The 27,335-nt window shown below is 45.7% G+C and overlaps 2 protein-coding genes and 1 long non-coding RNA gene across 4 annotated transcripts in view; 1 reads left to right on the top strand and 2 right to left on the bottom strand.

Annotated features, from left to right (window-relative positions):
* The window catches only part of Cdc27 (cell division cycle protein 27), a 61,608-nt gene extending 56,155 nt beyond the window's left edge, over positions 1-5,453 (bottom strand). Inside the window, exons 1-3 of one of the 2 annotated variants that reach the window (XM_050188643.3) lie at positions 5,246-5,453; positions 2,368-2,443; positions 1,171-1,498 (exon numbers count right to left, since the gene is read on the bottom strand). In XM_050188643.3, the coding sequence (XP_050044600.1) occupies positions 1,171-1,498; positions 2,368-2,443; positions 5,246-5,269 (428 nt within the window). In that variant the 5' untranslated portion in view covers positions 5,270-5,453. The remainder of the gene's footprint in view (positions 1-1,170; positions 1,499-2,367; positions 2,444-5,245) is intronic. The other variant, XM_050188644.2, reaches the window with a different exon arrangement.
* Positions 5,454-13,128: 7,675 nt separating this feature from the next.
* On the bottom strand, positions 13,129-25,048 carry LOC129387633 (uncharacterized). Its single transcript, XR_008614815.2, has 2 exons — positions 24,919-25,048; positions 13,129-13,398 (listed from the first exon to the last, which is right to left on the bottom strand). It is a non-coding gene; the product is annotated as an uncharacterized lncRNA (long non-coding RNA).
* Positions 14,261-26,070, top strand: LOC126541740 (probable imidazolonepropionase). Its single transcript, XM_050188653.3, has 7 exons — positions 14,261-14,485; positions 16,766-16,872; positions 17,000-17,064; positions 17,982-18,259; positions 19,724-19,949; positions 21,550-21,768; positions 24,955-26,070. The coding sequence occupies exons 1-7, from the start codon at positions 14,337-14,339 to the stop codon at positions 25,237-25,239; spliced, it is 1,329 nt and encodes a 442-aa protein (XP_050044610.1). The 5' UTR covers positions 14,261-14,336; the 3' UTR covers positions 25,240-26,070.
* The last annotated feature ends 1,265 nt before the right edge of the window (positions 26,071-27,335 follow it).

The following is a 27,335-nucleotide window of genomic DNA, read 5'->3' as shown; positions in this document are numbered from 1 at the left end:
TGTTTTCACATTCCCCCCCCCCCCCCCCCTCGAAATGTGGCTGCCGTGGCCAGGATTCGAACCCGCGACCACGTGTTTAGCAGCCCAACACCATAGACACTTAAGCAACCAAGGCAGGTCTGAGCTTGCCAAAATAAAATACTAATGAATATGTCTAAGTACCTACCTACTCAATGAAAGCTCTTGACATTTTAAGACATTCTTTCTTCAAAACTGTCCTCTACTCTTATTACCATTGTAAGGGTGAGAATTATCTTATTCATGGCAGCTAGACTGTGCTATACAGCTTTCTAACAGACTGTACTGGTCATCTGTTCAATGCATTACAAAATAGACCCAACAGCACTTTTTTTTTGTTAGTCTCAAGTAGAGTTATCTCCAATGGTTTCCAGACGCCATGCCTGAAGAAAGCTATAATCAGAAAGTGTAGTTTTTTGTAGTGTAGTTTTTTGTAGTTCAGCTCAATATACAAGTGGACGCATTACAAAAGACTAGTAAATAGGCATTTTTGATACCAAGAAGCAGAAGAAAAGAAAATGCCACAATTGCTGCTCGCCAAAAATAACACATGATCATGAATGCCGACAAACTTGTGTAGGTCTTCAGAATTACTTCCAAGAAAAGTGCTGCCCGTGGCTGCTCCAGGCATAATAAAACACCTCAGAGGCGACGTCCTGGGATTTATGCCATATCCGCTACACAACAGGTGCACGTCTTCTGCTTAGGTACTTTTCAAATGCTGCTAATGTGAAAATCTGCAGATTCTTAATAGTACATACTATTCAGCTATTACTAAGTGAAATTTTGCTGCAGATGGCCTTTAATGTGCAATATCTTAAATAGAGGGTAGGTTCACATAAATACCAATAGCCAACAAATCTTCAGGATATCTTCTGTGCTTCAATACTGCCGCCTCATTTTGTGCCCAATAGGTATTATACACGTGACACACACAGGCTCTCCAGAGGCCTTTGGAATAGGGAATACACATCGGAAAAGTGCTCACACAGGCTGACAAACAACAAAAAAGTATCTCTTTTCTGGTGCGAGGTCCCTTGAGGGAAGGGAGGCATGCAATCTCCATTATGAGCCTAAATGGGTAGCCCTCATGCACGGATCACGAACGCAACACTTGTCAAGACACTATGGAGCATTTCCCAGGGTGCTCACTTGAAGGCTTCTGTTGCACGGCTGACACGCTCTGTTTTCGAACACAGTTGTCCTAGCAGAGCTAGGGCAAAGGAAGCAGAATCCCCAAATGTTGTGACCGTCTCATCCAGGCCTCCCTTGGCTGAGCAGCGCGATGCCAAGCCGACGTCAGCATCGAGGGCCGACTCTGCCTCGGCAAACTTGCGTAGGTCGATGCAGCAGCGTGCCAGGAGGAAGCGGCTTTGGGGCGAGCGGCAGCCACGTGACCGCAGCAGCATGTATGCCGAGACCTTGTTCCCTGCCCGGTAGTGGCATGTAGCTAAAAGATGCAGGCTTTCTTCCGTGTGCACTGAGAAGACATGGTGGCAGTGGCATTAGAAATTTTATGGCTTATGTACCCAAAACTCCACAGAACCTAGATAAATTCCTTATCACTCAAAAGCTTTGCAAGCTCTGAACTATTTTAAAGCTAAGTTACGATTCTATCACTTTTAGCTGTGAAGAACGTAGGCAACTAGTACTTTCACATGCTGGAGATTTTCTAAAGTAGCTGATCAGACTGAAGACAATAGGCCCACTGGTCATCCTTGCTGCATTCTCAGCACATGCGCTACTGAATGCTTCAAAGGCTGACTTATTACTCTTATCACACAATATATGCAATGAGAAATATTATGCTATGGAACTGGGTCCCCAGTAAACCAATGACCTGTTATCATATCTGCCAATCAGACTGCTACAGATTACAAGCACTGGATAGCTGCAGCAGTAAGCATGGAGTAAGTCCAAGGTGAAATGCAGACAAATGAGTTGGCTTACAACGGAACAAATTGGTCACCAGCACCTGGAGGAACTCACAAAATTGCCATACCTGTATGGCTGCTGCACACATATGTGTAGGTTGTAATGTTATCAAGGCCAGGCATTGTTAAAGCTTGCCTCCAAAAATGTTCTGTAATGCTAAGGTGCCCTTCGTGTTTAGTGTGGATAATGTAGTATATCATGACAGCAAGACAATTTGTGAAGTCCATGAAAAAACTGTGAGTGTAGATTAAACTAATGTGCCAGTTTAGTGACCTCTGCAACCAATGCACAGCTACACAACGAAGAATCACATGCGTTTAAAATCTTCATCTACAGGAAAAGCATTTTTTAAATAAGAAACTCAAAGCAAACAGTGATATAAATGGGCAAAGAATAAAAAAAAAGGCACCTTACCTTCCGCATAAAGCCGCTCTGCGAGAAAGATGGCATCCGAGAATGCATAGTGATTCAGGCAATGCCATATGGCTGCCTGCAATACACATTAAATATTAACAGTAAATATCTTTCTTCATAGTCATCAACAATGCATAAGGAAAACCAATGAACTCAGCAAATGAAGTCACTTTGGTACAATGGAAGGCTGAACAATTTCTTGCAAAGTGTCAAATTTGCTTGCATTTACAGCGTTCACTATTAGACAATGTAGCAACATTGTTTCTAAATAAATAATAATATGATTACAATGCACATACTCTTGCTTAGTAAGCGAAGACAGCACATGTACTCTTTGTATAAGGGGACATTGCACTAACGCGTAAGAAAGGACACCGGCAGGAACATGAAAAAAGACACACCGAACACTAGACTTCAACTGGCTTTATTCTTAGAAGGACACAAATATATATGCAAAATGATGCGTGCTACATGATCAATCCCTGAAGCACATGCACAATGGAACCTTATTATGCAAAAATTTTATTTCTTTCGCCGTCACAGATACATTAGGTTTGCTGACGCAGGCCTGTTTCTCCCTATGAATAAAGAAGGCCTCGAGTATTTCATGCTCTCTATGATCTGTGCTAGAAGTAATCACTTGAGTCTTATCAAAGAGCGGCATGCATTCATTCCCACAGTGCTTGCAATGTGCCGCCAAGTGCCTAGATCGCGATGGTGCCTCAACAAGCAGCTTGTGCTCCATCAGACGAACGTTGATACACCGCCCAGTTTGGCCGATGTAGCAACTTCTGCATGACAGCAGAATTCTGTAAACCACATTTGTCCTGCACTCCACATAAGGCAGTTCATGTTTAACTTGGCAGGGTGGTTTTCTGCAAGTGGCACCACTGACAACTTTGCAAAGTTTCCCGGTTTTATCCGGTGCCATAAGCACAACTCGGACATTGCCTTTCTCCGCCACCTTTTTAAAGCAGTGTGTCAGCTGGTGAATATAGGGCAGTGCCACGCATCTAGCCCGCTCATGAGCTTGTCGCTCAATTGTCAACGCCCGATCACCAGCTTTAACCTCTTTTTTTCAGGCCTTCAGCCACGGACGCCACAAGTTCCCTAGGGAACCCTGCCTTTGTCAGGCGAACTGCCTGTATATGTACACTTTCATGAACCCTGTGTGAGCAGGATCGAGGGGGATCGCCAAGACATGATTATGCGCTGCCCTTGTGTGAACCTGCTTTGCAGACGAAATGGCATCTTGAAACCGACCGCTTACGCGGCAGCAGCTCCGTCCTGCTGCTGCCGGCAGGCAGCGACACAAGTCTGTGCCAGAGCCAGCTTTTCAGACACCATTTTTCCCATAGGCGAAAACAGTATCTCATTTTGGTCTTGAAGGGCAGGCGACTAATCGTGCCAAGTGTTATACTAAACAAAGTTAACAACAAAATGCGATCGTTCCGCAATATGTGAGCAAGACCAGTGCAGCAATGAGTGCAAAATCTTTTTCTGAACACGTGCAGCCAAATATTCAGGAGCCAGTGCTTATGTCTTACATTCAATTACAAAATACAAAACAGCAAGAAAAGTCGCTCTAGCCTTCGCAGCGTTGCCTACCATGTCTGAAATGGAGTATTCATGCAAGCTAGCATGTAGCCATGACAGCTGTCACAACCAGCTACACCTTGCTAGAAACAACACAGGCATTTCTCCCAGCTTTAAGTCAATAACAGAACGTAAATCTCTGCAAGGAGGCAAAGTTGGTGTTTTGAAATGAAGTACTGCACTTGATATGCACAGCTTAGGAGCACATTATGACGAGGAAGCCTGCTCCCTGGTGGCCCATGTGGCTTGCCTGGCGCGATGTGCTCTACTTGACCACAACAAAAACCGGGTCAAAGGTACTGATGACTAGTTGAATCCAAGAGGATCCGACTTCATTTGGTAATTCAGCATTTGCTCTAAGCAATACTTATTTGCAATGCATGCTTGTTTTGCAATGCACAGTTATGTGCACCTGTGGCGTCCTGCGGCTTCATTGTCGGGTTTCACGACTAACAGAGTTCGTGTACTTCAGTAGTAAAGATTAGAGAGCTAGGAAATGAACAGCCCATTCAGCATTTTCCTTTAAGAAATCGTAGTCAACATATGTATTGCGTTCACACAGCACATTTTCAATTTGTAACAATAATGGCACAAATACTGCAGATGCCTAATGCGTAATTCATGTCCTGTGAACGCGTCTGACTCAAAAATGTTGCAACATGAACTAAGTTAACGTAATGAAAAACAGAACTGACGCCGCACAGGTGTGTTAACCGCAATCGTGAAGAGGTTGAGACTTGACTGCATGTCCGACTCGTAATTTCTTTTCTGTAAGAACACGTTCATTCGTTATAATTGCACGCACTAACTTTGAAGCAGTGTTGTGGCTTAACGTATTACGCTGATTACGTGATACCGAGATGCTTGTTTAGCTTTTCACCAAGGGATTTAAGCCTACTTCGTTTCGAACTAGTCCACAACAACGGCTACATCGGATACACTATAGGCAAATTTCACTAGTACATAGTGGTCAGTCTTCATGCAACTATGCCAATCAAGTGCTCATTCATTGCCCTTAATGCCAGCTTGTTTTCATCACGACGGTACGCTGGGTAAATGTCCGTGCAGAATTGTTTATCCTCCGCCGCTTTATGTTCGAAGACAATATCTACAGCGCACAAATTAGGACGATAACTGCTCGTGAATAATAGACACTCCTGATGCTTAGACGCGGCTAGCTATGTCATTGAAGTGCACACAGGGACAAAAACAAGAAAACACGAGAGACGTAAGAGCTAGTGTTTCGAGGCTGATAGAATGCAAAGGTTTACCACCACATTACCTGAACCGGCTCTTGGACTATCATGGCCACTCGTTCTTTCTACACCACAATCCGATCCAGCCTGTCTTCTTGGTGGCGTCCACAATCACACAGAATATGAAATAATTACTAGTAGAACGTGATTTTGCATGAACACGGACCTTCACAACTATCCAACCGTCACAGCCATATTTCAAACCCAACGTTAACCGACTGCTGCCTCTATTGCTTGAGCGAAGTTGGCGGTGTTAGCGAAATGTCTTAGAAGTCAAAAGCATTGGTAGAGAAATTATGCGACGTCCGGATATATGGGAACGCTCCTGCGGTGAAGCGCCGCTAATGGCGCTGTTGTGAGATTACCTACAAGCAAAATTAAAAAATTAAAGTGAACGTTGTTTGTCAGAAATACGTGAGAGAAAGAAGGCCGCACCTAGAATATTTTGGAACCACATAAAATTATTAGGCAGGAAGTCAACAACAATACAACAACATATCCTAGACGAAGATGAAAATAGACTGGAAGGAGAAGCGGAATAAATTACATCCGAAAAGTAACAGCCGAATCTTTCCAAGGCAATGACGAGGTTGTATTTGAAGAAAAAAAGAGCATAAAAGAGACCCAAGTGGAAAAGGGGCTGGTGCTGACAAATTTAAACTGGAAGAAAGCGGAAGAGAAAATTCCTAAGCGCGCAGCCACAGGGCTAGACGAGGTTCCCGTTAGGCTGATGAATGAACTAGGACCAAAAAGTAAGGAAGCTCTCGTGAAAGCAGTGGAAAAAACTTCAATAGATAGACGAATACCAGACAGTTGGCGACAAAGTAGAATTAATTTAATTTATAAAGATAAGGGGGAGAAAGACAGAATTCACTCGTATAGACCATTGACCATTACATCGGTAATATACAGGCTAGCAATGCAGGCAATCAAATTAAAGCTTCAAGCATGGGCAGAGAATAATGGCATTTTGGGAGAGCTTCAGAATGGCTTCAAAATAGGTAGGCGTTTGGATAATAACTTGTTTGTTCTTACTCAGTGTATTGAAATATCAAAAGCAGAAAGCAGACCGTTGTATGTGGCCTTTTTAGACATTACAGCAGCCTACGACAACGTAGACAGCAACATTTTGTGGGATATTCTGGAAGGGGAAGGCTTAGGTAACGACTGTCTACAGCTTTTGGGAGAGATTTACCAAGAAAATACCGTTTGCGTTGAATGGGAAGGGATGAGGAGCGAGGAGAAAGTTCATATCAACAAGGGACTGAAGCACGGGTGCCCTTTATCCCCGCTGCTGTTTATGATGTACATGGTGAGGATGGAGAGGGCGCTAGAAGTAAGTAATAACGGGTTTAATCTCTCTCATACATGCAAACAGGCAGGTACAGTAATAGAGCAGCAACTCCCAGGTTTATTTTATGCGGACGTCCTTGTGTTGCTCGCTAACAAGCAAAGCGATTTGCAACGTCTGGCTAATATCTGTGGACAGGAAGGCAACAATTTAGGTTTGAAATTTAGTGTTAGAAAATCAGGTGTTATGGTATTCAATGAAAACAGTGTACAGACAGTAGAGATATAGGGCCAAGAAATACCTCGGGTAACAGAATATAAATACCTTGGTATATGGATAAACGAAGGCAATAGATATATGGAAACAGGAAAAAATCATAACAGTGTAGGGGAAGAGAAATGCAGGCATAATGAAGCACAGAGCGCTATGGGGATACAATAGGTACGAGGTCCTCCGAGGTATGTGGAAAGGTGTAATGGTTCTAGGACTTACTTTTGGAAATGCGGTTGTTTGCTTTAAATCAGGGGTACAATCAGGACTCGACGGGAACCAAAGGTAGGGAACCAAAGGTAAGTGGGTCGCCTCGCATTGGGCGCTTACGGGAAGACTACAAATGAAGCTGTGCAGGGTGATATATGGGCTGGACTAGTTTTGAAGTGAGGGAAGCTCGCAGAAAAATTGAGTATGAAAAACGGCTGAGGAATATGGATAAAAGTAAATGGACTGGGAGAGTGTTGAGGTATCTGTACAGGAAAAACATTGATTCACAGTGGAGGAAAAGAACTAGGAAGCCTACCAGCAAGAATGCAACCTGTAGGGTGGGCAACACATCAACAAAGAAGGTCAAGCGGAAAGTCAGAGGCTGAAATAATCTCATGGGTGGCGGCAATGGAAGAGAAACCTGCCATGGGCAAGTACTTAAGAGTTATATATATATATATATATATATATATATATATATATATATATATATATATATATATATGTATATGTATGTATATATCTTTTTTAATTTTTTACCTGCACCAATTTTTTGGAAGATTGCCTATGGCAGATAGCATAATTCTAACCCTTGATCTAAATTATTCGATGAGACGGCCGTTACTTCTACAATAAATGAAAATGTTCAATTTAATAATTAAAAAAATTACACTAAGTTTTTAATAATTTACTTAACGACACATATTTCAATCTAGGAATTACAGTCGCTGAGCTCGCACGGCGTATCCACTTGGAACGAATTAACAAAAAAATGTATTAATTAACGTTTTATTAGTTCCTCAGAGGTGTTAAAGGGCGAATTTGAAGGCAGTCAGTCGCCTTTGAAAGCGCCCTCATTCATACCAGGCCGAAACGCCCCGTGACGACAACCGCTGGGAAGTTGGAAACTAGTTGAACGTCTCGGGCCAGTCGCATGCAGCTGCTGATACGGCACGCTTTGCCTGGCAAGCATATGCGGCTGTGTGTCGGGTCGGGATTTGCCGCGGCATGCTATCATTCAAACTTCATTCAAGCGCCACACTTCTTTACGGGGTGCTCCGTGTGACGTGCAAGCAGCGGGACGCGCTCAGTTCTCAATATTGTCTGTATTGAGCTTTGGCATTTGATGATGAATATCTCGAACTAGGTGCGATATTCAAGATTTCAAAAAGATGGGTGTGCATGAAAATGTCACTGCCACCCAATTTGCCATTTAGGCAACTGCCCTCATGGCAATAACAAAAGTTTAATTAATTAATGTTTGTTAATTAGTTTCTGAAGTATGCCCGCCTCGCCTAGGAACTCGTCTGCGAAAACGTCACGTTCGCCGCGCTCATTACTTCATTATAAAAATCATTATGCCCCTCCCCCCAAAAATAAACTATTTCACGTCCCGTAGACCATGCGCATAAAGTTGGCATTCCTGTATGCAAGACAATTCATTTATACACTCTTACACACTGCGAAAGTCTAATGATTGGAACTGTCTACCCGGAACATTAACCATCCCAAAACATGACAAATTTGTGAAAGCGTTAACCAATATTTTGTAGCATTTATTGTCGCGCCCTTGTTTCGTTCTACATAACATTGTATAATTAGGAACACTTTTAAGCTTTTTTTTTCAGGTTTCTTATCCTGTCCTGCATAATTATTAACCAATCCTCTCTGCAATGTCTCTTCACCCTGAGGGTAAATAAATTAATAAATCACCGCCTAAGCACTCCGTACAGATGGTTAACCAGCGAAGTTGAAACGTGCGGCCCCGGTGTTTATCACTTGGTTAATCCCGACGGTTCATTAAATGAAGGCTCTTGGTTGACTGCCGGATCCTCGGTACGCAGTTGCTGATTACGCTCGGCTGCACGAGCCTGTTCTTGTGCCCGGGCTGCAGCATCGGCACGGCGTAGACGAACTCGTTCTCGGTTCTGTTCGCGGCGTTGCTGATCGAAAGCTGCCTGCTCCTCAGGAGTACGTATGACGGGTAGCCTACCCATTTAGGAGCCGGGGAGAGAGAGAGTAATTCATCTTTATTAATAATATTTGAATGGCGAGAGCAGTGTGGGGGGAATCCTCAGTCCAGGATCCCTAAGATGATTCCGGCGATGTTTCGAGCCCGTTGTATCACAGCTCGGAGGACCTCGGGAGGTCCGTCGCTGAGGGCATCGTCCCACAGCTCTTTGTTGCGTAGGGGGTAAAGGAGAGTTGGCAAGGGAGGAAAGAGGTTTGCAGTGCACTCAATCGTGACGTGGAAGATTGTGGGCGAGCTGCCACAGCCAGGGCAACGATCTGCATAACAGTGTGGGTAGAATTTATTGAGAGAGGCAAGATTTGGAAAAGTTGCGGTTTGTAACTGGCGTAATGACACTGCTTCCTCCCGCGAGAAGGACGGCGGTGGTGCGCCGTGTGTGCGACGAATGCGTGTATAATGACGGAGTATGTCTTTGTAACGCAGCAAGGGATCCCCCCACGCCGAGTCGCCCGGAGAGAAATTTCTCGGGCAACCGCATGTGCGCGTTCGTTACCCGGAAGCGAGGTATGACCAGGGGTCCAGAGTAAGTGGATGCGGGGAGGTGTGGTTGGTGTATTTTGCGGGATCTGTTTGAGAATTTGGTGCGCCGCTCTCGGGATGCCATGTCCTGATTGGAACGCCCGGCATGCCTGTTGCGAGTCCGTCAATATATACACTTCCTCAGGAACACGAATGGCGTATCGAATTGCGAGCCGGGGAGAAACTGCTGCGCGCGCGCTAGGCTGCGACAGAGGGCAACGACGTCACCACTGGCGCAGCTAATCCATCACCACCTATAAATAGCACAAGGCCTTTTCACTCCTATCCATGACGTCATGTTACCTGGCCCAACTACCATAGAATATAATGGGGATGCTCCCGAGTAGGCAACAGTGAGTTCGACGTCACCGCTTTCATCACGGCAGCCTTGTCAATGGAAATTTCGGGCCAGGTAGCGTGACGTCATGGATCGGAGTAAACAGGCTAATCTCGCGCCTCTCTTCTTCTCTCTTTTCGCGCATACGCATAGGGTTGCGGCGGAGGAGTTTTCGGCGTACAGGCTACCGACAGACGGACGAATAATAAATAAATAAATAAATAAATAAATAAATAAATAAATAAATAAATAAATAAATAAATAAATAAATAAATAAATAAATAAATAAATAAATAAATAAACGAAAGCGTTCCGTATCTGTAAAACCACTGTTATCAGCAATGTATCCCAGAGTTTAAAAAGAAAAAAACATAACTCCGAGTTCACATTGGGTGTAAATGGGGGGTCATGTTAACCATAATGTGTGCGGAAAGTTTAACGTTCCCAGATTAATTGGAAACTTTGCTTTACATAACCTTCGTTTCTTTTTTCGGTTATTTCTCCTGTGTTTGCGGTGAACTAAATGAGCTTTTGGTGAAAATCAGGAGCAGGCTACGGGCAAGGTGTAGGCAAAGATTAAAGTGTGTGGGTTAATTATGGGTTTTGCAATAAATTACGTAATCGCGCGCTCCGTAGCATCACTGTTTGAGTGTGTTTTATGAGCAGCTCGTATTTTAGCCAGCCAGCCACATGGCATAACTACAATACTCAACCAAGATCCAACTTATAGTAAAAAGTGGTGTACGACTTTGACAAATCAGTATGCGAAGTTAAATGCGTGTAGATCCATTGCAACCTTTGAAGAAATTTGCTTCTTCAAGCATTCCGGATATGGCCGTTGTCTGCAATATGCTTCCCAGGGTTCTGAAGAAACTGTTCATGGCACCAAGTTTCTGCGTGGCTTTTTTATAGGAACGTTACAAATTATCAATGAACCGTCGTTTCTTTTTCAGATTTCCATGCATGCGTTACAGAAATTCATAGTAGGTTCCCAACGTGTCCTCGGAGAACTATAAAGAAAGTACTTTGCAGGTATCTATATAAAATTAGAGGCAGGTTATGAGTGTTGCGTAAGCGAAGTTTCAAATGTGCTAATTACGACTTTAGCAGTAAATTACGTATGCAAGCTTGATACGATGAGTTATAAAGTTAGTTTCGCCCGACAGGCGAAGCATTGATTGCGCTAGCAAATTATTAGACAGCTATACGAAGTAAGTTGTTTACGTTTTATACGTTTTATCAGTTGCATAAACTGCTGTAAACATTCGCTTACTAACTAAATTTACAAGCACGGTGTCAAGCGCAAACAGGCAAACACGAACGCATCTAATCCCCCTCGAAGGCCGCGGACACTCGCTATCAGAAAGCTGGCGTGATGAAGAGCGGCAGCAGCGGCGAGCGAATTCCCCTTCGTGCTATCTCTCTCTCTCTTCGACACGAACTAGGCCCGCGAGAACACAGAGCACACAAAGCCATTAGCTATATCCGATCGGCTAGCATTTGAACCCAACGTAGATCGCCTCTCAGATAGGACGAACGCGGCCGGCCTCAGCCTCAGAAGTAGGAGTAAAATAGGAGACGTGCGCTAACCTCCCCCCCCCCCCCTCCTAGCGCGCCCACATCCCCCTAATCCCTGCCTTGCGCGCGTGAAACAAGGGCGCGAACCCTCCCCGTCTTCCTCCCTTGCGCGCGCGCGAAGACATCGCCGCATTGAACCACCATACTTCTCGGCTCACCTTCGCAAGCTTTCGCTCGCACCTACAGCATATGGCGCGCGGCTGCGATGTTATCGCACTTGGACTTTATGCGGAACATCACAGCGACTGCGACGGTGGAAATTCGCCTGGAGTGTCGATATAATTGCTGCCGCAATGAAATATACATCTTACAAACAAACGAAGTTTGTGCGGAGAGCTGGGTTCAATTTTTCAATTACACTGAGCCCGCTCAAATAAAAAAGCTTAAATGTTAAGTACTGAATTTTGGCCAATTAGCGACTAATAGCCACGTATCACCCGTTGCTCCATGGTCGTCCCCGCTGACGGAATGTCTCCGAAGGAACCGTATTTTTATTTCAACACGACTATTGTTAAGCAATACTAAAGCCTTCGTAGAAACATCCGGTGTATAACAGCTTTCGTATTAGAGCTCATTATACACTGACCTTATAGCTATCGCTATTCAACTACGCATGTCAGCCACAGCTTCTTATTGCAAATTCCCCACACGGCGCAGTGCCGAGCCGCCGCTCCTAGTATTATAATATCACGTATACAGGCCTGGGTTAGGCAGTATCGAAGGTACATATATATCGTGTATCTGTATCGTGATAATACGATAATCAGTATGTGTATTTCCGATATATCTATTTTTTTAAATATGGTTTTACGTGCCAAAACCACTTTCTGATTATGAGGCACGCCGTAGTATGGGACTCAGGAAATTTTGACCACCTGGGGTTCTTTAACGTGCACCTAAATCTAAGTACACGGGTGTCTTCGCATTTCGCCCCCATCGAAATGCGGCCGCCGCGGCCGGGATTCGATACCGCGACCTCGTGCTCAGCAGCCCAACACCATAGCCACTGAGCAACCACGGCGGGTGATACATCTATTGAGGTATATCGTATATCTTATGATACTAGATAAACCTATTGCTAAATTCCCGAAGACACCGAGTGTACTGAAAGCTAGCAAATAGCGGCAACTCAAGCTTATTCTGAGGGACGGCAGTTTCATGTTAGCTCATCATAATAAAATTATGATGAGCGAGTGGCATATCAAACCACTGATAATAACGTTCCGTACCCGCTGCGGAGCCGTCACTGTGAATATATAATGAGAGCTCTGTGGTCTTGTGAAAGCAAGACTGTGCGAACAGCTGTTTTCGTATTCCTCTTGTGTACATAGATTTCTCTATGCTAAGTATGGTCAGTTTTGTATACTTACCGTACTCAGCAGTGACGTAGGCAGACTTTCTTTTTTGGAAAAGGGGAGGGGGGGGGGGCACGCACTTGACCGAGGACGGAGGATGGGGTGGGGGGGGGGCGCAGGCAGCATACTTACACATAAATTTAGAGTTGAGGGGGGGGGGGAGGGGGAACGTACCTGGCGTGCCACCCACTGGCTACGCCAGCGGCACCCGGGCACTAATTTGAGCGAGACCGCACACGCTGCCGTTTAGGGCGCGCGGTTCTTAATTGCGTTATCTTGCTGCCCTAGCCATGAAACCATTGGTACAAACTCCATAATAGTGTATGTTACCATGTTGTGCTGTAGCAGTAAACAAATATCCAGCAAGTGAGATGAGTAGCATAATGAAGCGAGAAATTGCAGTTCGTAGCAGGCGCTCCCACCACTTCCCGCTTGCTTCTCGATCGGAGCCGGTTGACGGGAATGGCGCAGTGGCGCCGCACCACGGCCGCTCGCAACGGGAGCCTCGCACGCATGCTGACCGCTTGGGACGGCTTGGTATACTCGCACTCGGCTACGAACCGGCAAGGATGCACCTGCAAGACGCTCTGCAAGAAATAAAAAGGCTTCTGAACTAACAAGCGCAGTTTATTAAACTTAAGGTAAAACTAAATTTAATTACATTTCACCTAAAGCAGAGGCCTGGTCTATTACATGTCAACATTTTCGGTCGCACCATCCCAAGCGATGGCTCTCATCCCCGATCTCCAATTCAGATTATCAAAACTGGAAAATAAATGTACGCACGACTCTGCATTGAGGACGTCATGTATAGCTCGCTATAGTAAAACCGTCCCAGAAGCGATATGCAAGCATTCTACGTTCATTTATATCAATTAAGCGCTATACACTTCAGCACATGCAAAACCTTTGAATGGTAATGTGCAGTTTGTTCGCCATAGTCTTGGAGGCCATGCTCTGGCCATACTGCGATGTCGCGCGGTCTCTAAGACATACAAACGGAATGTGCTTGCAAGAGCTCGTATAGGCACGGGAAAATATAAATATGTTCTACTGAGTTAAATTTACAGCGTCTAAATGAGCTATTGTCGCGCGCAAACTCGAAAACGAGTGGCAGTTTGAGCCGCGGTATTCCACCATGGTTATGGTTCGTGCTTTCCAGACCGCCATAATAGTGGGAAAACATTCGGCAAACTTATCCCCGTGTTTATCCCCCACCTCTCACTCCTCCCATAAAAAGAAATAGAGAAAGAAACCGTGAGGTAGGCTGGAAGCATGGCGCTCATTCGAAATCGAAACGCAATGCCCCTGCGGGTTCATCTTTTCTTTTAAATAAATTGTTATCGCTGTAAGAAAGGTGGATAGATAAGCGCTTGCTGCTTCTTTAGCCTCGCATCTTTAGGCGGCTACAAGCTGGCTCAGCCAAGTTTCTCAGAGGTCGAGTCTGGGTATAAATTCCTCGCCGCTATAAAACTTGCTTATCGGAAGCGGCGCCAGCTCAGTCGCTGTTAGCGCAGACAAAGCGATGGCTGACAAGTACCGGCTGCTGCTGAAAAACGCTCGGCAAGTTGTCCAAGTTGTAGACAATGGACAGAAAATTGTGAAAGGTGACTCTATGAGGCAACTGGCCGTACTGCAAGGAGACGATGTTACTTTCAGCATAGTGGTGAACCAGTAAGTAAAACTTGGAAACATTTTTTTTTTTCTCGCTCTCTTCTCGGATCTCTCTCTCTCTTCCAAGCACAGGCGTTTATAGTGCATGTCATATTTGTTGGGACGTATTTTTGCACTAATTAAGGGTGACCGAAAAAAGAAGGTACATTTTGATGATGATTCTTTGAACACTTATCACATAATATCTCGTCGCACTTGAAGAATGATTATTGCATATATGTGCTTCAAATACTCAATAAAGAAAAAAATGCACTACTATATTTTTTCGGTGAGCTGTCCGGAAATAACTGCTAAAAGGTTAACAACTCATTTTGGTGCGCTACACTACAGCGCTTTAGTGCGTCCAGGTCTTTGATTCCGCTTTAGCTTTATCTTCGCAGCTTAATTTACACGACGTACCTATATTTTCCTCTTAAATGAGAAGAAAGGGGGTTAACCAAGGGGCCCGATTTTTATTAGTGATATCATAACAAGCCAACAAACACTGACACCAAGGACAACATAGGAGAAATTACTGGTGCTTAATAAATGAAATAAAGAAACGCTAAATTAATGGAAATGAAAGTGGATGAAATGAAAGTGGAAGTTGTTTTTTAATCCACTTTCATTTCCATTAATTTATCGTTTCTTTATTTCATTTATTAAGCACAAGTAATTTCCCCTATGTTGTCCTTGATGTCAGTGTTTGTTGGCTTCTTATGATATTACCATTTTCCTCTTAGCGAGACTCAACAGAGTTTAAATATTTCTAGAAAATTGGCGCTAGTATACGTGTCAAACGGGCCGGGTTGAAAGCACGACATGGTGCCGTGACCTGATACACCCAATCTTGCTTCATGCACCCAATCCCAATCGATGCAACCTGATACACCTAATCTTGCTTCATACACCTAATCTTGCTTCATTCATGCTTTCATTTGGGGGCTCCACATGAGTATGAGATAAACGTAAAAGAAAAGATATTGTGACGGGCCCCCAGGAGAAACGTTACAAAACCTCAAATACCTTGAAAAAAAAAAAGATATCTGAACAGATAAGTCATGCTGACGACAGACCCCATGTCATCAACCCTATATACCCTTAATGTAGGTAGCTTTACGAGAGATATCTCAAGCAAGCGCCCCTTTTGCAGGAGGGACATATTATTCAAAGCCAGAGCGAATTACCAACAAGCTCCTCCTTTACACATACCTCTTTCTATCCCTACATACCACCTGTGCACACGTACTCCATCCAGGATCAATCTATATTATTTATCTATAGTACTCCACCTCTTTTTAATCATTTATGCGCTCTCCTTCTCACACCTTCACTGCTTCTCTAAATTTTCTCACGTTACGTACCATTCGGTACTGACTCCAGATGAATTTGCCAGAGATTGTTGGCAGTAACCAGCTGTCGCTAATAAAATAGCAGGCTTGGTCACTTCATCTGCATCTAGGCTAGAAAAAGCCGTATAGCGTTCACCACCAGATGACGGTAGGGAAGTGTCGGAATCGCTGACGTCGCGCAGGACGCCGCATGAAAAGAGTGGCGAAGGGACCTGCACTCTAACAACAAAGGGAGCGCTGGCAAAATCTTTTGCGGGAATAACTGCTTATGTAGTACTGCTTATCTAGTATTATGTAGTAACACTATTTTCGCAAGCTTTCGCATTTATGATTGGTATACATTACTGCTTCGGCACAAGTACAGCGAACATTCTCGATCGGAAGAGCGAAAAAAGAGAGTGCCGGCATCTGCTGCTGCGGAAGTAGCTGCATGCTTATGCAGTATTCAATGCCATTTTCGAGAGCTTCAGAACTCCGCAATGGTGCATATACTGTACATACGTTGACTCCTACGGTGAAGTACACGCACGTTCACTCGGCTTATGCCGAAGCATGGTGAACGGGCTCCCATCATAGCATTTCAGAAAGCTATCATACGACAGCTATCTGAAATGGAGTTAAGTATGAAGCACGTTACTCTCGCAAGAGGATTTGCCTGGGCATATTGCAAAACTTAACCCTAAAAGTAATTATGATGATGACAGCTAATATTTAAGGACGTTGCGACATGTGTCAGTTTTCAGGCCTCCTTTTCTACTTCTCTTTAGAATCTTCTTACTTTAGTACGATCACCTTTTCATTGCTTATGGCGTAGCAGCATGTCTTCCTGGGGGAAAAAAGGATTACCACTACATTTTTCCTTGCTCTTTTCTTGAAGTTTATTTTTACACTCCCGTTCTTAGTTTGTTTTGTCTGGGTTCGATACCAATGCATGAAAGCAACATTGCAGGTTTGGGAGGATAGCTGCGATAGACGAAAGCAGCGTCATCGCCGAGAACTTCGAACAAAGCCAGTTTGAAGAAGTTATCGATGCCACCGGCTGCTGCGTTCTTCCCGGTGAGTTTGGGCTGTGTGCGACTAAAACGCAGCTCAGGTTGATGTAGCGACTCGTTGCGAGATTACTGAAAAACTTAATTGCTCAGAAATTCTATCTAGTGAAGCGTTTCTCACATATCTTATGCAGGGCTCGTTGACTCGCACACACATCCCGTATGGGCAGGGGACCGTGTACACGAATTTGCGATGAAGGTGAGTGCCATAAGTTACTGCCGTCAAGCTAAGACGTGCAATTTCAAGCACATTTTTTTTAAAGCCAGCTTTTCTTTGCATACATCCCCGGAGTTTGGCGTGTCGTCGAGTGTCCCGTCGGGTAAAGTGGGCCGATCCCAAGGACTGTGTAATCAAACGTGGTAATCTGATGGGTCGATCGTTACATCAGTGCACGATGTGCGTCCTCGAAAGTGTTTTAAATGTGGTATTTAACACGGGACGATCCTGGAGGTAGTGGAATCAAATATGTATACAGGCCTAACCCGATAATGCGTTACAGTTGTATCATGTGCATCTAACTTCTTTGCTTCCTCCAGGTGTCTGGCCGTTGGTGTGTCCAGGCGTCGGCGTGTGGCCGAGTACGCGTAGCGGGGAGTGTCTCACAAAACTGAGACGCGGAGACGCAAAGCATGAAGAACATGTGTGACATTAGCATGGAGGAGTTTGGAGATGAAGCACTTGCCTATAGTGGCTACGGTTTATGCGTCCCAAGTGTTCCAATAGTTCAGTGCAACGATAAACGATATTTACCAACGTCGCGATTGGCAGGTGCATTTGATATTTTTTTCGCGTACGGCGTAGACGCGTTGAACGGCGCGTTACGTTTCCTACTTATGAGCACACATACACTCGTACTTGTTGTATACCTGCCCCTCGGGATCAGCGAGCGTCTCGGATATTGAGAGTGTGATGGAAGTCGTCGATAGAATCCGCGTCCACCGATTCCCACAGCCCGTGTAATCCGGAATATTTTCTCTAGCGTAGGCAATGGGTGACATGCCCTTCATCTAATTGTGGCTCACTGATGTAGGCCCCCATGCCGTCAGTTTTGAAGCGGTGTTTCTGGAACAGGTATCTGGTTGAACGCATTCAACTGGTTGCACGGGCCTTCGCAGTTGGCCGGCGCCACGTACCTGGAGATTCATGAAAAGGGAGGTGGCATCCACTTCACGGTGGAGCACACGCGCAAGGCCAGCGAGGAGTATCTTCTGGAGGGCCTGGTAGAGCGGCTGGACGCCATGCTGCGGGCCGGCACCACATTGGTCGAGGCCAAGTCCGGCTACGGACTCGACCTGCCCACCGAGCTCAAGATGCTACACACGATCGAGAAGGCTCGCCTGAGGACGCCGATAGAGATATCCAGCACCTACTGCGGCGCGCACGCCGTTCCGAAGTGAGACAGTGCCGTGCACGGCGCATGCGCATAAATGTTTGCGGCATGTCCACACGCGAGTCTTTATCTTAGTTCGTGCAAGTGCATGCGCTTAAGAGCGAGCAAGTTTCTAGCGTTAAATTAAAAGACGCTTGGCGTATACGTCAACGCGCACTGCGTCACATAGAGAGCTTGTTTTTGACTCGTGGGCGCGGCCATCAATATAGGGCTGTTACAGAAACAATTCATCAACCGTTTGTGCGCAGTGCACTTGACATGATCGCGAAGCACCGAACCTACCCGCACGACCATTTTTATGCACATAAAGCGCCTGTGTACTACGGTTAATTCGGTTGTTACTATTTCAAAACAGCAGCCTTCACAGTCCAAGATGGCGGCATTACAACACTTCGATGGGTATACGAGCAAGGACGAAGATCCTAATGAGATTTGGAATGTTATTTCGCTGTGAAGTTCTGCCATGTTCTCGAATTCCGTTTGAGTCATGCAATCAAAGACGGTGTAACTGCTCTGTCAGCCAATGGCGTCTGACAAAACGGTGAATAGAACAACGTGGCGGACAGCATGGAAGAAGGAAATAAGTGAGCTATAGGAGAGAGCTTTGCGTCACACAGCCATGCAGCCTTGGCAAGCGAACTCTCCGTGAAGCCATTCCCTTCGCGTTTTGCCTCGGGGTAGCGGCTCAATACGTGACCTCTGAGAACGGGCATGTTTGATTCCCGGTAGTCTTTAATCGCTGCGAACTTGTTCGGCTGCCCTGCTGTAGCTGTGGCTGCAAAGCGGGAGCACTTAAAACCTACCGCACGCTCTGACGTGGCGATCACGTGTTGGGCCAATGCATTTGGCTTCAATCGTGCCGCGCCAATGCTCTCTCCAAATTGTTTCTTTCCTCCAAGACAAAGGGTGTTCAGAGTAGCACCCCTGGGGCGGGTAGCCTATATAGCCAAGCCGTGCTTCCTTTTTGGACTCCAGAAAAGAGCACTTTTTTCCACGCCACAAGTCCCCACCCAGGTAGCCAAACGCCTGGAATGCTATAGTGCAGATGATTGTGGTGAGAAGTGAAAAACTTTGGTTATGGTGAAGGCTGAGGCTGAAGCGGTGCCAGCCTTGGAATTCCTTAGAAGAGGCTTTGGCTATTTTACGAATTCAGAAATTCAATTACACACGTTTGCTGCATTGCTAAACGACACTTTGTCAGACTGCACAAGTACCTGCCGTATAATGCCAGTCAGTCATGTGCACGTCCCGTCTGCCATACCGCATATATATGATGTAATATGCTCGCGTAATGTTATTAAAAAGTATATATAGTTTTGAAGTGACTTTCACGTATCCTCGAAGTAAGTCAAACATCGAGCGGTGGTAAAAGAATTATAGGTGGCTTTAAACACAATCGTCCCTCTATACGCACCAACATTTTCTCGTGTGTGTGTACTCAGGGAGCAGCGCACTGTGTCGTCGCAGGGGAAAGAGCGCTGAAGAGGCCACCGAGGACATCGTGACGAAGCAGCTGCCAGAGATAAAGAGGCGCATTCAGGTGGGCACGCTGACCGTCGAGAACATCGACGTCTTCTGCGAAAAGGGCGTCTTCGACGTCCACAGCTCACGCAAGATTCTGCAGGCCGGTCGCGAAGCGGGCCTCAGGCTCAACTTCCATGCCGAGGAGCTCAACTGGATTGGCGGAGTCGAGGTGGGAAGTCCGAATGCATAGGCGAGCCTTTAAACACGTGCTCGATTCGCTTTAAGGTCTGCTATGTGTACACGGTCGAACAGCAGCTGCGTTGAAATGAATGCGTCAAGTGGCGCATCGCATTGCATTTCCATATAGAGCATCGCGCCCATGTATACGGCGGCAATGCGAGAAAAAAGCGAATCGCATGAATGAGCCAGGAGATGGTAGATCGAGTCGACTCACGCGGTGCATGTGAACGCTGGCGTATCGGATCGCGGGAGAGAGGAGAGGTGAGACGGCTGTGGGCGTGTGTTCTCCTTAATTGACTCATAACGTACTCGTCGAAAAGAGGTTCCGACGTGGTTCAGACGAAGAAGGATGGGTCACATCTAAATGCCGTCGCATAGGATTTCCGTGACGCACTACGAAATGCGATGCGCTATAATAGCTGTCCAATTCGGTGCACATGCGGCTAGTGAATATACCGAACTCTTAGACCTCATTTCGCCGTGAATCGAATAGAGTTTGTCAAATCATAAAGTTGCGATGTGCAAAGATGAGAAAAATCAGTTTGTGCTCCCGTCTATAAGAGCTCCAGTGGAAATATATTAAGAGACAACCTTTATGTGAGTTCGTTCCACACCACATAGACCAACGCAACCAGATTTCTTTCGTCCTGCCTACAATGTACGAACTCTTTATAAAACGCAGATACTTCTTTTACTTTACTTTTTATAGAACCACACTTGATACTGCACAGACGTGAACACTGCCTCCATTTATGTCTGACCAGAACAGCGTCGACTTCTTGTTTAGTCTACATGCGATTCCCTTATCTGCCTCTAAGCGGCACATCATACGCATGCGTTTTGTATCAGCTGACAATTGGTGACATAAAGGGTTTATGTTGTTGCTGAGGAAACTTGTTGAAACGGAGAAGTATAAGGCAAGAAGATATAAAGAATCGCAATAATGCGCAGATTATTTGGTCATCGCTAAAAGATCACGGACCGGTCAATATTCCACTGTCTGGACACTCTTTATTTATTAGTGGCAAATTAGCGTCGAAGTGCTTTTTTTTTTTTGAGCGTATGGGCTACCATATGACAATCATACTGAATAGAATACGTGCAGGCCTTTTTTAAAAAGGCTACATATGTGGCTTGTGGAACTTACCGCCCGTAATTAATTCTTCGGGATCTGTGGGCTGTGTGCCCAGCACCTCTAATAAGCACTTTCTCTCTTGTGCACTTTGTCCCTGGACACAGCCGCAGAAGGTTGCGGGCATCTACCGCAGATTCGGTGGCGGGATGTTTCGGGTACTTCACAGGTTCTCCATGGTGCTGGGACCTATCCTTTCGTCTCCCGTTCCACGTCCGTAGCCCGAAAACCTCCTCTCGTATACCGGACGCGCGCACGTGCTCTATAATCCCTCCGCGTATCTGCTCCCTTCCTCGTAATCTCGCTCGGGTGGAGGAAAGAATAAGTCTCTCTCCGTAGACTTCTGGCTGGGACGCCCTTATACACGTGCGTCTTTTGTGACCTGGGCTCCCTGGGCATGTGCGTACACACGGTCTGAGCAATACCGACAGAACATCTCTCGCGGCGCTTCTGGCAGATGGGGGCGTCTCTGGGCGCCGAGGCGATGTCGCACCTGGAGTGCGTGTCCGAGGCCGGCATCGAGGCCATGGCGAAGGCGGGCAGCGTGGCAGTGGTGCTGCCCACCACGGCGTTCCTGCTGCGGCTCGAGCCTCCGCCCGTGCGCCGACTCATCGAGGCCGGCGTGGCCGTGTCCCTGGGCTCAGACTTCAACCCGAACGCCTATTGCCTAGCCATGGTGAGTGCTTGAGATAGAAGCGATACCGGAGGACAGGCTTAGCTCGGGGGACGCTCCCGGGTGTGCCTATTCTTAATAGACACTGTAAAATTCCGCCATATATTCCAATTCGCCATTTTGTCAGCTCGGATTGGCTCGCAGAGATTGCTATACGGCCTCTATGATTGGCCCAAAATGCTAAGCCGGCGGAATGGAACAACATAGAGGAATTTGACAGCGTCCAGAATAGTGTCCAGCAATTCGCGGCCGGCCAAGCAACTTATATATAGCGTTGTGCTCCTGTGTCATTTGCCGTATATTATACTTTACGGCTCCGAATAAGATTCACTTGATAGCGCATTTGTTCCGTTCGGTCACTTGTCCCATTGTCTGCGCAGTTTGCCATGTTGAGCGCAAGCCAACCATAGCCCAGCTTAAAGCTACCGATCTGTTGAGTGTCGCCTCTTCAAAAGAGCAGGACCTCTTCATGCCGTCTCTCGTAAACAACACTAATAGAATTTTCTTTCTAAACTTGCACTCACGGTTTCGCATGGTACGAACGTCACTTGAAACGACGCATGAAAGAAAAATGACAGATAAATGAAGCTCCTTATATAAAGCTCCTTAGAACAATACTGTGTTCTATTAGGAAGTTTGGTCCAATGATCTAATGCTTTGATCTTAGTCCGAGGCGCATATATAAAGTACCAATGTGCCGAGAACTACAATAACGTCTCACCTATACACCTTTCCATCGAGGCATAAGAGCATGTCATATATCTGGACTGCTCAGTGTGGGTATACTTCTGAGGGCATTATTGCGACGTCCATAATGCTCTCTTTGCAAACCTTAAAAGGAGTTCGGAAAACAAACAGGATACATTGTCTTTCATAATTTTTCTGACGCAATCACGTAATGTGGTTGTAGACGTGCACGCAAATTTCCTAGCGTCCACGATAACAGTTCGTTCGAGGCTGCGGAAATAATGACGTAATATAAAGTTACAAATAATAAATGTCACGCTGGAAACGACCTCCTTGATGTTTACTGTCTAAAATGCCTAAATGTTTGTTTTCACTTCTTTTTTGGCCGCCTAAATTAGTTTCATTTGGCAGCCTTCGTCCGTTGGTTCTGGAGTTTGTAACAGCGCATTTGCAGGCGATCACGACTTACAAAACACGCCAGTTGGTCGAGTCAAGGGAACTCAGCACCACAGCTGGGAAGCCAGCTAAATTCTCACAGTGACGGCTCGGACTTGCAGTCGTTCAAAAATAAGGCGTTCCTCTCAATTCCTCTCTATACATTGCGGTGACCTCGCAAACGAGTGACGTCATGACCTTCCATTGTGTTTTCTGTCACTTGTATAGCCAGCGGGCAATTCTTCGAGAAAGACAGAGCACAGCCCGGGAGAGAAAAACATGCACTGGAGCTGCTTAATAAATAATAATAAAAGTGCGGCTGCTTGCTAAGCTTGACGGGTGTAAAAGTGCCAGGAAAAGCAAGGCAGCGTTTTTGCTACAGCCCTCTCCGTGTCCAGGGAACGCTGATGTGCCGGTCCTCTATATGGCTGAACTCTCGACTTTTTGTTGCTATTGCACACAGATATCTGTTGTCGTGACAAAGAATAGTCTTCTTGTCGAAACGTTGCTTCCGGACTGAAGCTTCCCTTCTTCACCGGCTGTTGATCAATTCAAGTCTACATCTTCCTGCGACCCCTTTGTATTGCCTGGAGTAACATGTGATTCGCGGATTCACGTTTACTTAAACTCACTCAGACTCACACCAGCTACGATTCACTGGGACATGCTCAAGATCGGACTCAGTTTCGAGAGAGAGAGAGAGAGAGAGAGAGAGAGAAAGGCAAAGAAAAGACAGGGAGGTTAACGCGAGATTATCTCCGATTGGCTACCCTGTACTGGGGGAGGGGGCAAGGGGATGCAATAGGTGGACTCAGTTTCGACTCATTCAAACTGACATCCGACCTAATTGGGCTCACACAGGCTCAGGCTCATACCCGCTCCGACTCACTAGTGCTCAGTTAGAGTCAAACTCATCGGTGGCTTTGAGCTTTAGCTTGTCTGACTTTGCCGGCTTATAGCTCTGACTACAAAGTTCTCGCCAGCGTTGGACCTTGTCCTCATCTACAAGCGCTGTTAACTGGGCCCGGTAGACCCTCTCCAACATGCTTGCAATGCAGAGAATAGGCCCTGGCGTGTGTGCGTAATTAAGAGGAAGCTTTAGCTCGGGCCAAACTGCAACGCGGCCTATTCAAATACATGTGAAACACAGAAACGTTTTTCTGAGGTAACCCTTGGACCGATTTTAATTAAATTTGTTACACTTGACAGAGAAAATTAAATTCTAGTGACTGTTGTAAGCGCAATTTCGATTTAAGGCATGAATGTTGTTAAAAGAATTTTCAAAAATACGTAAGCTTGCAAAAAAAAAAAAAAAATAGAAGCACGAAGTTTACAATAGCTCTGCATCAAGAACAGATATCGCAGTTCTGTAAACGTCACCTATTAGATCATTCAAAGCTGACAAATTCGATATGTCAATTTACATCTTACGTGAATTCGTTACGTTATGTAAGAGGTTTTGCAAAAGCTGTATTTTCACATTACTATGTTTTTTTTTTTTTAGATTCATGTGTAACATATCAATTTTGTCCGCTTTAGATGTTACTAGATGCAATTCCCAGAATTGTGATATCATTTTTCATTGCCGAGTTACAGAGTTCTAAACTCGATAGTTTCTTCTTTTTTAATTTTCGATTTTCGTCATTTAATGAAATATTGACAAGATAAATGAAACATTCGAAACCAACAGTCAATGGAACTTGAGCTGTTCTTTAAAATACAACAAACCTTGTCAAGTGTGGTGCAGTTGCTGCCGAGAAAAACGAACTCTCCTTTTACGTGTATTTTGGATAGGAGCACCCGAGGTAGACTTGGAGCTGGTGTTAATGTGAACTAAGATGAAAGGCACGTTGAACGTAGGTTGAAACAACGATGGGAAAACGACACGACAGCGGGGCTTTGTCGCGCTGCCTGTCCTTTATTCCTTCAACTTGCGCTCAACGTGTCCTTCGTTCAAGTATTGCTCCAGTCAGAGATCTCGGTCGCTGCAACAACGAAAAAAAACAAAAACAAAAAAACTGGTATACTTACGTGTCTCTGCAATTGCGCCCTTGGCTCGTGACGTAGCCCATGGTGATGTACCTGGCGTGCGTGGTGTGCGGAATGAGCCTCGAAGAATCGCTGGTGGCGGCCACCATAAACGGTGCCGCCTCACTGGGCCGCTCCTCGACGCACGGCTCGCTCGAGCTGGGAAAGTGCGCCGACATGCTGGTGGTGGAGGCGCCCTCCTGGGAGCACCTGGTGTACCGCTTCGGCTGCCACGACCACCTCGTCAAGTGGGTCATCAAGGCCGGAAAGGTGGCCCACCAGAGACCGACACCGGTCGATTGCCAGAGCACTTTCCGCTGGTGAAGCGATGCCTTTGAACGTGGCTTCACGCGAGAAGTATTAAGGTGGCTACCTAGCACGGGTTCCTTTCTTTCTTTCTTTCTTTTTTTTTTGCAAATGTCGTGGCGAATGATAAAGGTAAAGGAAAATGGTGCAGCTTATGCGGGTTTCTACGAGCAGCTACATTGATAAGACCACAGTGACCTTATCTTGAAGTTGCGGTGGGGTCAGTCAAGCTGGCTTAGAGGGACACAAAAGACACGAAAGAGGAACCCTAATCACTGTAAACTGACACAGTTTTCTTTCAAAACTGCACCTTCGTTAATTTCACGGCAATAGGTATAGACTATTAGAAGGGAGAATGAAGATCAAAGGTCCGTTCTCTGAATTTCGAGTCGAAACACCGACGCCGGCATGTGGGTGTGACGTCATAAATTTTAAAGCATTAATTTCGCATTTGGGTCGCTGTAACTCGGTAAACGTTCTTGAAGCTCGCAAAACTTTCTGTCTTTCACTCCTTTAGAATGCAGTTACCCTCGAAATACTAACCAGGCGCCGCGCAGACGCCGTCAAGATCCAAGACGTCTCGGTGAGCTTGGTGTGGTAAATTAAAAGCGGCGTCGCCACCCGCCTAGCGTCTTTCGCTTGTCTTCTGGCCCACTCTGGCTTGCCAAACCTTCTTATAATGGTAAGAGTGGCTCATTTGGTATTGTAGAAAGGTGACTTACAAATACAGCTCACATTGCTTTTTTTTTATTTGGTGTCCTTTTAACTAAGCAATTTTATTTTCTGCGTTCCTCACCGCACCTTGTACTTGCACATGCTATGAGAAATAAATTCAAAGTTAAACTCAAACGCGTCCAGTTGCTATGTGGGCATTGCGGGAATGGCCGCCGTGAAACAAACGAGGATTTCGTGCTACGCCACTCACTGGCAGGTGTAACCTAACTGCTATGCGATGTGTGTCTCAGAACGCGCAACTACTGATGTCGATATGTAACGTATACAGCCTTCAGACTCGGAGCTTATATTTATGTGTAACCGGAAGGCCACACATTGTCGGTACGTGACAAGTACATACACAGTACATAGTAGTAGCGCATGACACGACTGTTGCAGCGCACCAACCCGCCACTTCAGCAGTTCCTCCATTTTCCATTGTATAGACACGAGAAGCGTTTTCTTTCTTTAATTTACGACAAGAAAAATTGGGGGCGGTGGTGGGGGTGCCATAGATTTGCTCACGCAGTGACAAATAATCCGGAAGCAAATGTACGCTCAGAGACAAACAAAGGACACAACAAAAGTACATACGCTCGTTTAATGCTCACCACGGAGACAAATAAATAAGACATTGCAAGGGTGTGGTGAGCGGAATCCCACTCTGTTTAAAGCGTCTCACGAATGGAGTGACCTGAAGCACCGCAAACAAAACGTTTTCTTTTTTTTGGACAGTAGTGTTGTAAAATAAGGACTTCGTGCGCAGACGTTAGCAGGCCTTCGTCAGACAAATACGGCATGAATATGTAGGAAAAACATGTAGGAAAGATCACTCGCGTGTAACGTGACACACCGGTTTACCGGCAACATCAAAGTTAACGCCGCCACGGGCGCTGTTCACCATTGCGTTACGCATGGGGGCATACATATCCCACATCTACAAACGGCAACTTGAAGATAGATACAGCTGTATTACACGGTCTACAACATGCACGACTTGTTCACCCGGCTGGTTAACCCAGGAAGACATGGTATAGTACAAAAGGTTGTCAAGCAGGAGAAGAATAAATAAACGAGAAAGAGAAAGAAACGGAGAGGAACAGTCCGGTCACTGCCCAGCTGCAGCAACAAAATAGCGTGTTCTCGGCACCCATCATAACTTAGCGGTTGAGGGTTGAGGTAGCAAGCTGCGCTTTTCTTTGAGTGCGCTAAGCGCGCTCACTCAGGTGCAACGTGCTAAATCATTTCCGTTTAGGCAAGAGAGAGGTGATCAAGATAACTTTTATACAAGGTAAGGTACAGCGTATTTAATATATTCAATCTGGACTTGCTGTCGCTAGTTTCGCGCAAGTAACACTACTTTTCGAATCTTGGCCCACGTCCGTCTTCTATCACTGCAC

The sequence above is a fragment of the Dermacentor andersoni genome, chromosome 2 (assembly GCF_023375885.2).
Source record: "Dermacentor andersoni chromosome 2, qqDerAnde1_hic_scaffold, whole genome shotgun sequence".
Taxonomy (NCBI): Eukaryota; Metazoa; Arthropoda; class Arachnida; order Ixodida; family Ixodidae; genus Dermacentor; species Dermacentor andersoni.
This window is presented reverse-complemented; position numbering and strand designations above follow the sequence as displayed.

What these genes read in the sequence shown, in the direction of transcription:
- LOC126541740 (XM_050188653.3), top strand. Translation starts at nt 14,337, where the DNA reads ATGGCTGACAAGTACCGGCTGCTGCTGAAAAACGCTCGGCAAGTTGTC. An exon ending in TTCAGCATAGTGGTGAACCA is followed by an intron (nt 14,486 to 16,765) that starts GTAAGTAAAACT and finishes GCAACATTGCAG; the next exon opens with GTTTGGGAGGATAGCTGCGA. An exon ending in ACGCCTATTGCCTAGCCATG is followed by an intron (nt 21,769 to 24,954) that starts GTGAGTGCTTGA and finishes CTCGTGACGTAG; the next exon opens with CCCATGGTGATGTACCTGGC.